This window comes from Plecotus auritus, assembly GCF_963455305.1.
Source record: "Plecotus auritus genome assembly, chromosome: 12".
Taxonomy (NCBI): domain Eukaryota; kingdom Metazoa; phylum Chordata; class Mammalia; order Chiroptera; family Vespertilionidae; genus Plecotus; species Plecotus auritus.
In genome coordinates this window covers 4,791,972-4,804,917 of record NC_137778.1, presented here as the reverse complement: position 1 = coordinate 4,804,917, position 12,946 = coordinate 4,791,972, and the positions used below count along the sequence as shown (strand labels likewise).

The 12,946-nt window shown below is 52.3% G+C and overlaps 1 protein-coding gene across 1 annotated transcript in view; it reads left to right on the top strand.

Moving 5' to 3' along the window:
- The window catches only part of SELP (selectin P), a 31,294-nt gene extending 18,348 nt beyond the window's left edge, over window positions 1-12,946 (top strand). Inside the window, exons 8-15 of the mRNA XM_080649065.1 lie at window positions 1,226-1,411; window positions 4,674-4,859; window positions 5,779-5,988; window positions 7,011-7,196; window positions 7,977-8,096; window positions 10,426-10,456; window positions 11,475-11,530; window positions 12,355-12,946. Of these exons, the coding sequence (XP_080505191.1) occupies window positions 1,226-1,411; window positions 4,674-4,859; window positions 5,779-5,988; window positions 7,011-7,196; window positions 7,977-8,096; window positions 10,426-10,456; window positions 11,475-11,529 (974 nt within the window). The 3' untranslated portion in view covers window position 11,530; window positions 12,355-12,946. The remainder of the gene's footprint in view (window positions 1-1,225; window positions 1,412-4,673; window positions 4,860-5,778; window positions 5,989-7,010; window positions 7,197-7,976; window positions 8,097-10,425; window positions 10,457-11,474; window positions 11,531-12,354) is intronic.

Sequence of the window (12,946 nt, the reverse complement as noted above, 5' to 3'; positions counted from 1 at the left end):
AAATAGCTAGGTTTTTTGATAAGTCCATCAGATTAAGGGGAACGTAGTTGAGAGGGAAAGGGATGAAGGGAAGAGAAAGCTGCAGAAAACGTTGTCGAAACTTTAAGCAGTTCAGGTCGGTGGCTGGAGAAGGGTCCTCCTGCAGCCGCACCGCCCCTGCCTGTGCTCCATAGCGTCCCCTGCTCAGTCGGGTCAAACAGTCTTCATCTTTCCAGTCAGCATGCTTCATCTGGGCTTGATCACTCACTACCTGGCAGAGGGATAACCCCACCAGCTAGTAACATTCACATACAGTGTTTTCACCTTTGACCCTTGTGAAAATCCTGGGACCCATGAAATGCCATTCTCCACATTTTTAAGGTAAAGATATTGAGGCTCAGAGAGGTTAAGTGACTTGTCCAAGCTCACAGAGCATGATCTCCAACCCAGCAAATCCCTAGCACCTCAAGCTCCACATGTATAAACTGTGGCAAAGCCCATGAAATCCAATTTACTTTCTTCTGCAAGTGAATAGGTAGAGTCGTTGGAGGCTGGCGCTGGAGGGGACTGGGGGGAGACCTTCTGCAGGTGGTCACATGAAGTGCCCACTGTGCGCCCGTGGTTTTCAAAGTTCGTTTTCATGCATGCTTTCATGAACTTGCTTCATATAACTGCTATTCCCTGCAAGGCAAGGGTTATTATTTTCCCATTCCATGGACGGAGCAACTGGGCTCAGAAGGTTTATTTCCCAGGGACACCTTGCTAGTGAGTAACAGCCAGGATTTGGGCCCAGAGGGTGTCCACCCCTTGGCTAGCAAAGGAAGCTTGAAGGGGAGGAGAGTACTTCAGCCCATTTTCCTCCTTCCAGTCGCTGTCCTTGTTTCGGGGTAAGGTTAGCAGGTCAGCTTCTGAGGAAAGTGCTCAGGAAGCAGCCGCTTCCGCTCCTGACCAGGGGCCGCCGAGATGACCACGCTGCTCTCTCTTCCAACAAAGCACCGCTCCCTCTCAATCACCAAACGCTGCCCTTATGTACTAAGGACACACACACTCACACTCACACACACACACACCCACACACACACACACTCTCACACTCACACACACACTCACACACACACTCACACTCACACACACTCACACTCACACTCACACACTCACACTCACACACTCACACACACTCACACATGCAGATTTTGGGTTGCTGAGTTCTAAAACAGCCTCTCTCTCCCCACTCTTGTCCTGGCAGCCATCACCTGCACGCCTCTGCGAAGCCCGCAGAACGGAACGATGACCTGTGTCAGCCCCCTGGGAGACGCCAGCTATAAGTCCACATGCCAGTTCACCTGCAACGAGGGGTTTTCGTTATCTGGACCAGAAAGGCTGGATTGCACCCCATATGGGCACTGGACAGGTTCCCCTCCAACCTGCGGAGGTAGGATCCCCAACCTGTTTTCTATGGCTTCCCTCTTGGGCAGAGCCATAGAATGAGGTTTATGTAAAACTGTCTTAAACTAAAGGAAACGCACTTTCCACAAAGCATGTTGATCTGGACCGAAGGCAGCTTCTCTCTCTCTCCCCGTAGGACAGTAACTTCAGTTGAACATTTAGTTTTATTAAGGCTCCTCGTGTCAGTATGGCATTCGATGTTTGCCGCAGTTCTGTGTTCCTCCCTTACAGCCTTTTCTACTGCACTCTCCGTTCCTCCCTTCCTGCGTTCACCCTTCCTGAGCACAGCTGAGCCCAGACGAGCTGCTGTCAGGGGTGGCATCGTTTCATCTCGCCCCTCGAGGAGCTCAGGGCCTGGCTACCATGCGCTCCTACCCCCCCCCCCACTTCTAATTGGATATACATTCCTCGAGGGCAGGCACTGCTCCTTCTTCATCTCTGTGCCCCCAGCAGCAACGAGACAGAGTGAAAGTGGGGCTGTGACAAATTCCTGTTGAATTGAAGCTGATCATTCCCTGATAAAATTTATTCAAGCACCAATCCTACTGAGAGCGAATCAGTGGAACCATCAAAGGCGGGGGCTGGATCTTACCAGCTTTTGGTTTCCCCCCAGACATCTGGCCGCAGCATTCTCTAAAACAGAAACGTACTCACTGATTAGTTCATAGGCCACGTTACTTTCGAAAGGCACGTTGTGCTGGTGGTTTTTCAGAGTGCTCAGTGATCATGAGGCCAGAGGGGCTAGTTGCCGCGTGTACCAGGTGCCAGCTGCCTCACAGGCATTGCCACAGCCAGCCCACCCAACGATCTTCACATGGCTACGTTCCCCCATCTTAGAGATGTAGACACTGAGGCCTGGGGAGAGAAAGGGCAGGCCAGGGGCACATCGCCAGGAAGTGTGGTGCCAGCATCTGAAGCCAGGCCCAGTCCTCCCACAGGGCTGGTGTTTTCCGCGCTGCACCACACTGCCCCCCCAGGGCCAGGGGCTCACACCTGGGGCCGTGGCCTATGAACTTGCTCTTTGCCATTCCTCAGGTTGCAGTTATGGCTGCTGAAGTGAACGTGAGAAACAGCAGTGCCTGGTGGCCAGATGAGAGGATGTGTTGATAGAAACTGATTATTAGCATTATATGAAAAACAGCTAAGATGTTATTTATTCTTTCTTGTGGAATGAGCACTAGATTAATATCCGAAGAGCTGCGTCCTCCGCCCTGGCAGTCACGTGCCATTTTAGAAGGTCCTGTCGCACCCTTAGGGGGCAGGGTTCTCCATTCGGAGAGGAGAGGTCAAGGTCATCTCCGGGTCTCTTCCCTGGCCAAGAGTCCTGCAGGTGAAAGGACGCCAAATGCCGCCACCTGCTGTTAAAGAGACACACGACAAGCGCCCGAGGATGCCGGAGCCTTCGTGGGCGACAGCGTTAGGACATCACTCATTCACTCATTTCTCATTCATTTATTCCATCAACATTTGTCTTGAGCTCTGTCTTCCCACATTCTATTTTCAGACCAAACAATAAAAAAAACCTTGTGAGAATTATCTCACTAAAGTTTTAAATCATATGTGCAACCGACATGGTTGTCAAATCTGTAATTTCTGAAGCCTGCCCGCTCCTCCCCACCCCCCGCCAGCCGTTTATCCACAAGAAGAGGCATTTGCCTTCCACCTGCGGCCCAGCCTGCCCAGGGCCGCCCTAGACCAACCCCGGCCTCCACAGCAGCTTCAGCTAACGGGGGTGGAGGTGGGGGCAGGGAGGACTAGAACTGTCACCTTGTGCTCGGGCTTTATAGCTGTGCTTCTACCTCATTCTTCAAATCTGCTCCGGAGACTTAGCAAACAGCCCCTCTCCTTTCCCCGTGCGCCCGAGTCCATGAACTGCTAACCCTCAGCACTGACCCAGGTCCCTGGTTTCCGCATGGTGTTGGCAGCATCCTAGGGCACCTCCGAGGGGCCGGGCCACCCTGCAAGCAGGGGCGGCGACGGGGGAGTCCTGTCTCCTTCGCAGAGTGCGATGCGAGAGGTCATTTCTGAGGGGTTCCGCAGGAACTCCTCTTTGGTTGGAACCCTGGGCCCTCCGGGGCGTGGCTCTGCCTGCATTGCCGCCTCCTCCCTGCCTTTGCCCTCCAGCCCTGACTCCTTTGAATGCACCTGCTCCCATGACGAGTCATCTTCCCTTTCCTGCTAGATGGAGATCTAACCCCACAGACCACACCTCCCCGTGGGCCCCACAGTTCACACAGCAGGGTCTCAAGTGGGGCTCAGTGAGCATTTGCCAAGGGGACGGATACATGAGACTTCGATTGACGAACCATTTGCATCAGGACTGCGTTTATACATGACTGCAGTCGCACATTTCTCTGAGTCCTGTGTCTTTCTCCCCATTGAATCCTCGCACATAAGATTATCATTGAGCAACACATGTTGGGTTACTGGCGAACTGAGTGACTATTCTTTCTTTAAACGCAAGGCTGTTCTGAAAGAAATGCCTTCACCAGCGGAGGCTCATTTTGCTTAGCATCTTTGCTTAAAAACCAGCACCGCCTCTTGAAATGCTATGCCCAGCAAAGACCTCTGGCTGCCATGATCGGCAGCGGCTGCCAAGAGGCTGTGTTTGGCTGGACCCCGAGAACCGGGGGGGTTTTCAGGGGAAACAGAAGGGAACGCGGGCAGTGTGAGCGAGAGCCAGGGGCAGGAAGCTCGAGGCCCGTTCAGGGAATTCCCAGGATTGATGGAGCTTGGCCAGGAGGCTCTGAGCTGTCTGGGCCTGGAGCGGTGGAATAAAGAAACAGCCGGGATCCAAATGGAGGAGAGCGGTGAGGACAGAGGTGCTCACTGCAGTGGTAGGTGCAGTGGAGAGGAGGCCGGGTGTCTGGGAGGAAGCAGTCTTGGCAGGAGGTAGGCCAGGGGTGAGGCCCTGGACCACATCCATGAGCAGAGGGCAGTGGGAGCCCCGAGGGCCCTGGGGACTCTGGAGGAGAAGGTGCACAGAGAAGAGGAGGAGGCTGTGCCTTCTGGAGTGGGACTGCTTCATTTTTGTGACTTCTGCCCACCCCTCTCTGTGAGCCACCCCCTTCCGCCTGCCCCTGGGGCAGATGACGGTCATGTTTGCTGGGATGCCTGCCGCCTAGCCAAACTCCTGACAGCGTAGGTGCTCAGTAAATGTCTGCTGAATGCATGAAGGAAGGAATTGGCGCAAAGCAAAGCTTCCAAATGAACGGGAAGATTTTGATATTCTCCATTTGCTTCTCCAGCCACCAGGTGTCCAGAATTATTCGCCCCAGAGTGGGGCAGCCTGGACTGTTCGGACACTCGCGGAGAATTCAGTGTCGGCTCCACCTGCCATTTCTCCTGCCGCGGGGGCTTTAAGCTGCAGGGGTCCAGCAGTGTGCAGTGCACAGCGTCTGGGAGGTGGACAGCACCTCCGCCCACCTGCCAAGGTAACAGGGGCACCTGCCCTGGGGCATCCCTCTGCAAGCCTCTTCCACAACAGTACCAAGTGCATGGCCCTCACCGGGCAACAGCCACACATTTATTACTATTATTGTTGTTGTTGTTGTTATTATTATTATTATTATTATTAAAGCCCTACTTCTTGTTATGAAACAGAGCCCAGGGAACACAGACTCATTATCTAAATGTATCAGGAGTGACAGGACTTTTTAAATATTTTGATACAAGAGATACTGATTCGTAAGCAGAAATTGTCCTCCGTGATTCTGGCCTTTCTCTAAGATTTTTATTGGGTCGGTGGGTGGGTCTGCTGCTTTGCCAGGAGAGGGTAGGGGTGGAGGAACTGAAGTGCAGAGGCCGGTTTTCTGCCAGGTGCCATGTTAGCGACGAAGCCGGCGGCACCCTTCACGCCTCACACTCCATGCTGACCTCAGGCCGGAGGACTGTCCACCTCCTGACAAAGCCCATGCACATTTGGCTTCCTTCTACGTCCCCTAGATCTCCACACCAACTCTCCTGCGTTAAATTCTTTTTATTATTGTTGGCAATATTACATGTCTCCCCCATTTTCCCCTTACCCCCTCCTCCCAGCCCCACCCCACCCCACCCCACAGTTGTTCGGTTAATATCAGTGACAGTAACCTCCCAGTTTCTTCTAGAAGGATTCCCTCTCCAAGGGCACTTGCAAATTCTCCTCTTCCCCTAGTTTTCCATACCGGTGAATACCGGCTCCCTGAACTTGCAAATTCTCTCCTCCACCTGGTTTCCATGCCTATGGTACCAGCTTCCCTGCACTGCCGGAGGCGCTATTGCTAGAGCCGCCTGCCTCTGTGTGAAAGGAGGGAAGGCAGTTATCCCAGGACAGTCCGCCTACGACGCTCTCTAAGTGCGCCCATGTCCTCCCAGGCGCAGCGCCGGCGCCCCCTGCAGAGGTGCGCTGCCCAGCCCTCATCGCCCCGGGGCAGGGAGACATGTCCTGCAGACACCCTCTGGCAGCCTTTGGGTTGAATACCACCTGTCACTTCGAATGCGACGCGGGGTTTGAGCTCCGGGGAGAGGCTGCTCTGCGGTGCGCACGGTCAGGACGGTGGACAGCAGCGACCCCGACTTGCAGAGGTGAGTGAGGGCCGGCTGCTCAGACTCCGGTGCTTTGGGGCCCCCAGCCACTCAGGGCACCCGCCTGCCACAACCCCTCCAGCCCCAGCGGCCACTTTGAGTGCCTGCTCCTCCATGAAGTCCACGCCAATCCCAAGCGGCAGTCGCATGCGGCAAACGCATCACTTGCCCCTTCCCTTCGCCTCACGCTGAAGCCCTGGCACGCAGAGACCTAACGGGGAAACGCTGTAAACGTCCAAAAGTGTGTGAGAGCAACGAGCACGCTGGCGTCACCCCAGCTCCGCGAGGGCTGCAATACAAGCTTCGGTTCTGGTGGCGAGGGGACAGCGGACATTCCACATTCTCATGACTTGCACCTAAAAAAGAAGACAGCCATGCGTGACCCCCCGCGGGGCGGCCGCCTGTGCAGGAGACATGGTCTCTCCCACTTTGTCTTCCCCACAAAGCACGGCCCAGCCCAGCGCTTGGCGGTGTTGCTACTTCGCGGTGTTTATCTGAATTAAATTTAATTTCTCGAGCTCTAGCTTCCTGTCCACAAATGAAGGTGAATGACTCGAAGGTTCTGGAAAACTAGTTTAACGAGAGTGGCAGTCTCCACTCTTCCAAACCTGAGTCCAGCCATGTTGAATCTGTGAGATATTTCCATCATGTTTAACATCTAACAGCACCTACTGACATGCCAGCTAATTGTCAACTGGAGTGATGATAACATTTAGGACAGCAGCATCTTTGAGAAGCAAGATTGTATAAGTGGTGCTTTTGTAGGCCAGGCTGCCCGATCCCTCAGCAGGTGTTTCTTGGAGGCCACTCTGTGCCCACCTAATTCATTGACTGGCACCTTCCCAACGGGTGTCTCGGTCTGTGAGCTGTTGGAAGAGCTGATGCGGATGTTGGGAGCGGCTCGTCTCCTCCCTGACCTTTCCTATTCTCTCTCACCTCTGGCCCTGTCGGCCAGGTGACATGAAGTCACCGTCTCGCTTCCCCTCCTGCGCCATGACTGTTGTCCCTGTTCCTTCCTTCAGCTGTGCAGTGCTCCGAGCTGCACACCGACGAGCCGGTGCTGATGAACTGCTCCAGCCCCTGGGGCAATTTCCGCTATGGCGCCACCTGCACCTTCCACTGTCCCGAGGGCCGGTCGCTCAATGGCTCGGCGGCAGCAGCCTGCGGACCCAACGGCCAGTGGTCAGCGGCCACGCCCACCTGCGATGGTACGTCTTCCTGTAGTTTCAGGAGCCACGCGGATGTGGAAAATAACCAAATCCGTGCTCTTCTCTGTGTTTCTGGCAGAGGTCTCGCTTTCCATCACGGGGTTTTCCCTGCATTTGATAAGCGTTTCACAATGAATCAAGCCTTCGCAGAGCAGTGGGGGTCAGAAGCAACGGCTCTCCTTCTGCAGAGCTCAGATCTGTGAAATGAATCCTCTGGTTGCTTTACAATCTGGGGAGGTAATACATCTTGAAGCTTCAAAATGTTTTAAACGGGAGGTGATTATATGCAGATTCCTCACATATCTCAGAGGAACTTTGTTTATCACACACCTCTAAAAACTGAAGATACTACAGACCTCCTTAATGAAGCCCCATCTGTTTTTAAGGGTTATTCCACCCACCATCTTTCTTTCTCTCTTTTTTTTTTTTTTCATCTACAGCTTGTCATGACTTTTTTTTTCCCCGTAACTATATTTTTTATTGCAACAAAAATTACCCAGGGTTTATTTTATTTGCCCAAACTTCCATTCCTTGGGTCTACCATGTGGCCACTTAATTCCTTTTAGTCCACCCTTGCCCTGACTCCTTTGGAAATTGCGTTGGACACTAGAGCCTTGGGGGTAAAATGTGGTTTTATGCCTCCCAGGTTACCAGCGCTGCCAGGGCCTCTGGTCCTCTGGTGATCCCACCGGATCGCACCTCTCAGGTCCCGGGTCCCCCCTGGGAGGATAGTCTTTGGCGCATTGCACCCTAAGTCTGTGTGTGTGTGCTTGCTTGCAGCGGGGCCGCTGACCGTGCAGGAAGCCCTGACATACTTGGGTGGAGCAGTGGCCTCCACGACAGGCTTGGTGATGGGCGGCACGCTCCTGGCTCTGCTCAGGAGGCGTTGCAGACGGAAAGGTAACTGGGAGGGAGGCGGTCCTTCACTTCCACTTTCCTGAGATGTGGGGAGGGCAGGGGACCACAGCTGCAGCAGCGCCTGTGTGAGAACACCTGCATTAGAAGAAACCGTGACCTTGAGGACTGACTGCCCTCAGTTCTCTTTATAAAAATGAAGACGTTATAAAAGCACAGGTCCTCGGGTAAGGAGATCTGGACATGGGGTTGGAAATCTGAACTTTTCAACACCCACCCTCTTTGGCACTTGGGGGCCCCTGGTCCAGGGAACCTCAGTTATCACCAAAACTAAACGAAATGGTGTCTCGCTTCTCTCCTTCATCCCCTCCACCATTCTTTCATGCCTCCGTCATTTATTGACCAACTGTGTTAGGTGGTGGGACCCTCACTTCTGGTCCCTGAGATGGAGGGATGTGTGATCCAGTAGTGGAAATAGGCAAGTGAGATCCGTGTTAACGCTGAAGGGCAGGACTGGGTTAGGACACGGTTACAACCCGAGTGCTACAGGGACACAGACAGAGGGGTCCCAACCAGCCGGGTAGCTCAGAACGGCTCTTTGCAGCTTAACTTTGACGAATAGGAGGGATTTGCTGGGGGGTGCAGGGGCAGAAGCAGTTCCTGGAGGAAAGATCTGGAAGGACCTAGAGGTGAGGCAGGTGGGGAAGTGCTACGCTCAGCAGTGCAGGGCGCCCGACCCCAAGAGGCTCATGGAGGAAGCGAGAAAGGAAGCTGGAGGCATGAAGAGCCGCCCTGCTCATGCCTTGGTATGAAAAGATGTATGTTCGCATGGACATGTGTGGAGCTAATGCCGGGTTTAAGCAGGGAAGGGACCAGAACGGATGGGGACCCTACAAGGGAAAACGTGTTTATCAGGGTGCCAATGGGGATAAAAGAAGGGGCCATTTCTTCAGGGTCAGCACATCCGTCCTCTGTCTGGCCCACATGCTTAGCCTGTCCCTAAGTTCAGAAACCCCTTTGGATAAGCTTATGGGGCTCCTCACCATTCCTCAGGGAAAGTGACCAGGGGCATCAGAGGGGCCGGGACTGTGCAGAGCCAGGTAAGAAAGTGTCTCTGTCAAAAGCACCTGCCGGAGTTCTCCTGGCGTTAGGGAGTCCCCCTGGAGTTAGGGAGTCCCCCTGGAGTTAGGGAGTCCCCCTGGAGTTAGGGAGTCCCCCTGGAGTTAGGGAGTCCCCCTGGAGTTAGGGAGTCCCCTTGGAGTTAGGGAGTCCCGGCTCCTACCCTTCCCTGCTCAGGGCAGGACCACTTGGTCCCTGCTCTATGCCCCTCGGTCACAAAGCCACCATGGCCCTGAGGCTGGCTGTGTAGTGCTCTCCTCTGAGTGGCGAGCGGGACAACAGACAAGGAGTAACACTGTTTAAAAACCAAAGGTCTTCCCCGCCCCCCCGTCTCTCCGTGCAGCATTGGCGCTTGCTTAACCAAACTTAGAAGGCAGACGCAAGAGCTCCTGAGACCGCTCCTTGCTATGTTGGAACCACACCCTTCCTGTATTTTCCCCAAGTTCTTTCCTTAGTTTAGAGACATTTCCAGGGAGCCTCTGGACCAGGGACAGGGCCAGCAGCACCCATCCTCCAGTGTCTTTAATAAGAAATACATGTATTTGTGAGGATGGGGGCTTTCCCTTATGTGACCGATTGGATGTTAAACGTCCTAGGATTCTGTGGTCAATTTCAGGACAGTGCTCTGTCCCTCCCCTGCAAATTCATTATCACATTAGAGGCTCAGTGATGCCTGGTAATAAATATACTTGTTCTTCACTTGACCTGATACTTGAAAACTCTGTTAGCCACGAGATGCTCCCATCGATAGGATGGCTGCCGTGTTTTAAGTTCCCACTATCATGGTTCATGGTTTAGGTTAGGACAGAAGGCCCTTGATCACTTACGTTACCACGGAGGGAGACCGCCGCTGTTGCGTTGGGATGGGTTTCTTTATGTAATTAACTTGCCCAAGTGTAGGCTGAGGGGTTGTGACACAGGATGAGTGACAAGGGCCTCAAGTGCCAAAGAAATGGGTTTTGAGAACCAGTGGTCTCAACCACAACCAAAACCAGCCAAGAGGCAGGCACCGGACCCAGGAGGGGAGGCTGCTACTGCAAGGGCAGAGGGGAAAGGTGAGAGGTGAGAGGTGAGAGGACTCTGGAGTTACATGACAGGTGTAGGCCCTGCCTCTCAGGGAAGCTTTTCCCTTTAATGAGTCACCTGAAAATCAGTCTACCTACCGACTCCCCCAATAACTCCCATCCTGGATGGCCTTTCTCCTGTACCTGTTTCCTCTTTTAACCAATCACTGGTGTCTTCTTGCTTATTTCAGATGATGGGAAAGACCTTTTGAACCCTCACAGGTAAGGTGGAACTGTTTTATGATTGAGTTCATTTTTCTAGTCTGACTTTTTAATTCGCCATAACATGTCAGAATGATTATACATAACACACCTTTCTTGCAACACAATGAAATGCACAGATAATATATCCTAACTACACATGTTTTAAAAACCAGTAAGTACCCTAATTATAGAATCAATAAAAATAGGAGGGAAAGTGATTTATTGTAGAAATAAAAGGCTAAAGCTGGGGCACTACACTGGTAGATCCCATGAGCTCATCAGAGGCACCTTCCGGTAGAACCACTAGGAAGGCAACAGCCAGAGAGGACGACTGACAGGAAGGTTGTAACAGTGACTCAAAAAGCCCCAGAGGTGTTGCCAACCTGAGTGATAAGTGATGAACGATTGGTAGAACCTTTGGAAAACCTGTTAAAATCTTCCTTCAATTCACAAGGCAGTTGCATTTTAGAAGATGCAAAAAAGCAACACACACAAAACACAGTATTTATATGTAAAGCAGTGAGGTTCTGGGCTCGGAGATTTTTTCACCTGCATGAATACTGAGTAGATACTCTAAAGTCGTACGGAGCGTAGGACAGTTGTCTTGTGTCCGTGCATATTAGGATATCGGCAGCTGGGTCCCTGCCGCCAATGTCCACAGAACTCTTGATCATTATGAACATTAAAAAGCGCCTGTAGGGGGCAGTGCTACCACACCTGGAACACTCCTGTGGGGATCTGATGGTCAGGTATCAAGACAGGGGTTTTGTGAGGACTTCCTCTCACCAAGAACAATCTGCAGCCCTGTAGGGGCCGTAGCAGGCACTCAGCACCCAAGGCATCAACAACAGCTGCACCTGGGTATGAAAGGCGCTGGTAAGGGGCATCTAGGAAATCCTGTTGGCGTTTCTTCTTTCCCTTTTAAAGCAGAATCCCAGGGGTGGGCGGTAACCCTCGTCTGGAGAAACTATGTTCTGGACTGTGGTCGTGGGCTAAGCACCACGTGGCAGGTCATCTCTGTGTTTCTGTTCTTTAGCCACCTGGGGACATACGGAGTTTTTACAAATGCTGCCTTTGACCCGAGCCCGTAAGGTAAGTTACTAATGATGACATGTTTTATTTAATTATTTATTTGTTTGTTTGTTTATTTATTTTTAAAATATATTTTTATTGGTTACAGAGAAAGAATGGGGGAGGGAGAAACAATGATGAGAGAGAATCATTGATTGGCTGCCTCCTGCAAGCCGCCTATTGGGGATCAAACCCCTAATCTGGGCATGTGCCCTGACTAGGAATCTAACCGTGACCTCCTGGTTCATAGGTCACCGCTCAACCACTGAGCCACACTGGCCAGGCATAAAGGAAACAGAACAATAAGGTGAAGGGGAAGATTTTAAAATTTGACTTTGTACAATCATGAGTTAAATTTTAAGTATGTAGTATATTTTCAAGCCATGAAGGAAACTGTGTTGGCATAGGGGACAGGCATGACAGTAGAATGACAATAGAAAGAGCGTTCATATGGGGACTTTCACACACACACACACACACACACACACCCCAGGGTGACACGGTCTAGTGACACTTATTTCAGGATGGATGGCATTCCCTTCAGTGACTCGTAGGTGACATTAACGTTGTGGCTTGAGAACCAGACGTCTTGACCACTGGAAAAATTTTACAAACTTTTATGGAGCCAATGCCCTCATGGCCTGCTGGGAAAACGAAAATAGCCCGACACGTCTCTCCCAAACAGCTCAGGGAGTAGTGGAGTCTAAGAAAAGTAGCCTAGATGGCAGAAAATCTGGCCTCCAGAAAGATTATATTGGGCCTTGGGGAATAGATATGAAGAGACTTTCTTTCCTTTATTTATTTAAAAAAGGAAATGTCATTAATTTCTGTTGGGTCTTTTTCAGAGACCTGTCCTCTCTTGGTGACCTCACTCCACCTCAGAAGATGCTGTTGTTGAACATCGGGCTTCCTGGAGACTTGACGGACTGGAGCGCACCGCTGCAGTTTTCTGTAAATGCTTGTGAAGAAAGGACAAGGCCTTTCCTTTCGATTAGCTCTGGACCAGAGCAGAAGAAACGGACTCTCCGTGCACCGCCTTCCTGCCCCCCTCTCCGGGCCGAGTGCTGCTGCCAGGGTCCGCGGCTCTGCCCGCTGTCACTAGAAATACTAATTAGCCAAAGCCCGGAGCCTCTGAGCCACCAGAGGACCAGACTGCGGAGAAAGAAGAATGGCTCCTCAGTTCTGGACTGGAGGAAGGCCTCCTGGACTTCTGGAAGGAGGCGGCGTCTCTGCCTGGAGGGATTTCTGTAAGGCCTCCGGGTCCCCGGGGCGGTGTTTATGACCCACTTAGACTCCTGCTGCAGAGGCGTCCAGAGGCTGCAAACGACTGAGAACCAGGACAGGAAGGCACCTGTCACTGTGCTGGTCCCTCCAAGGTCACTCTCCTCCAAAGATCAATATTCAAAGGTGTCATTAAAAGGACCCCCCCAAATGCCA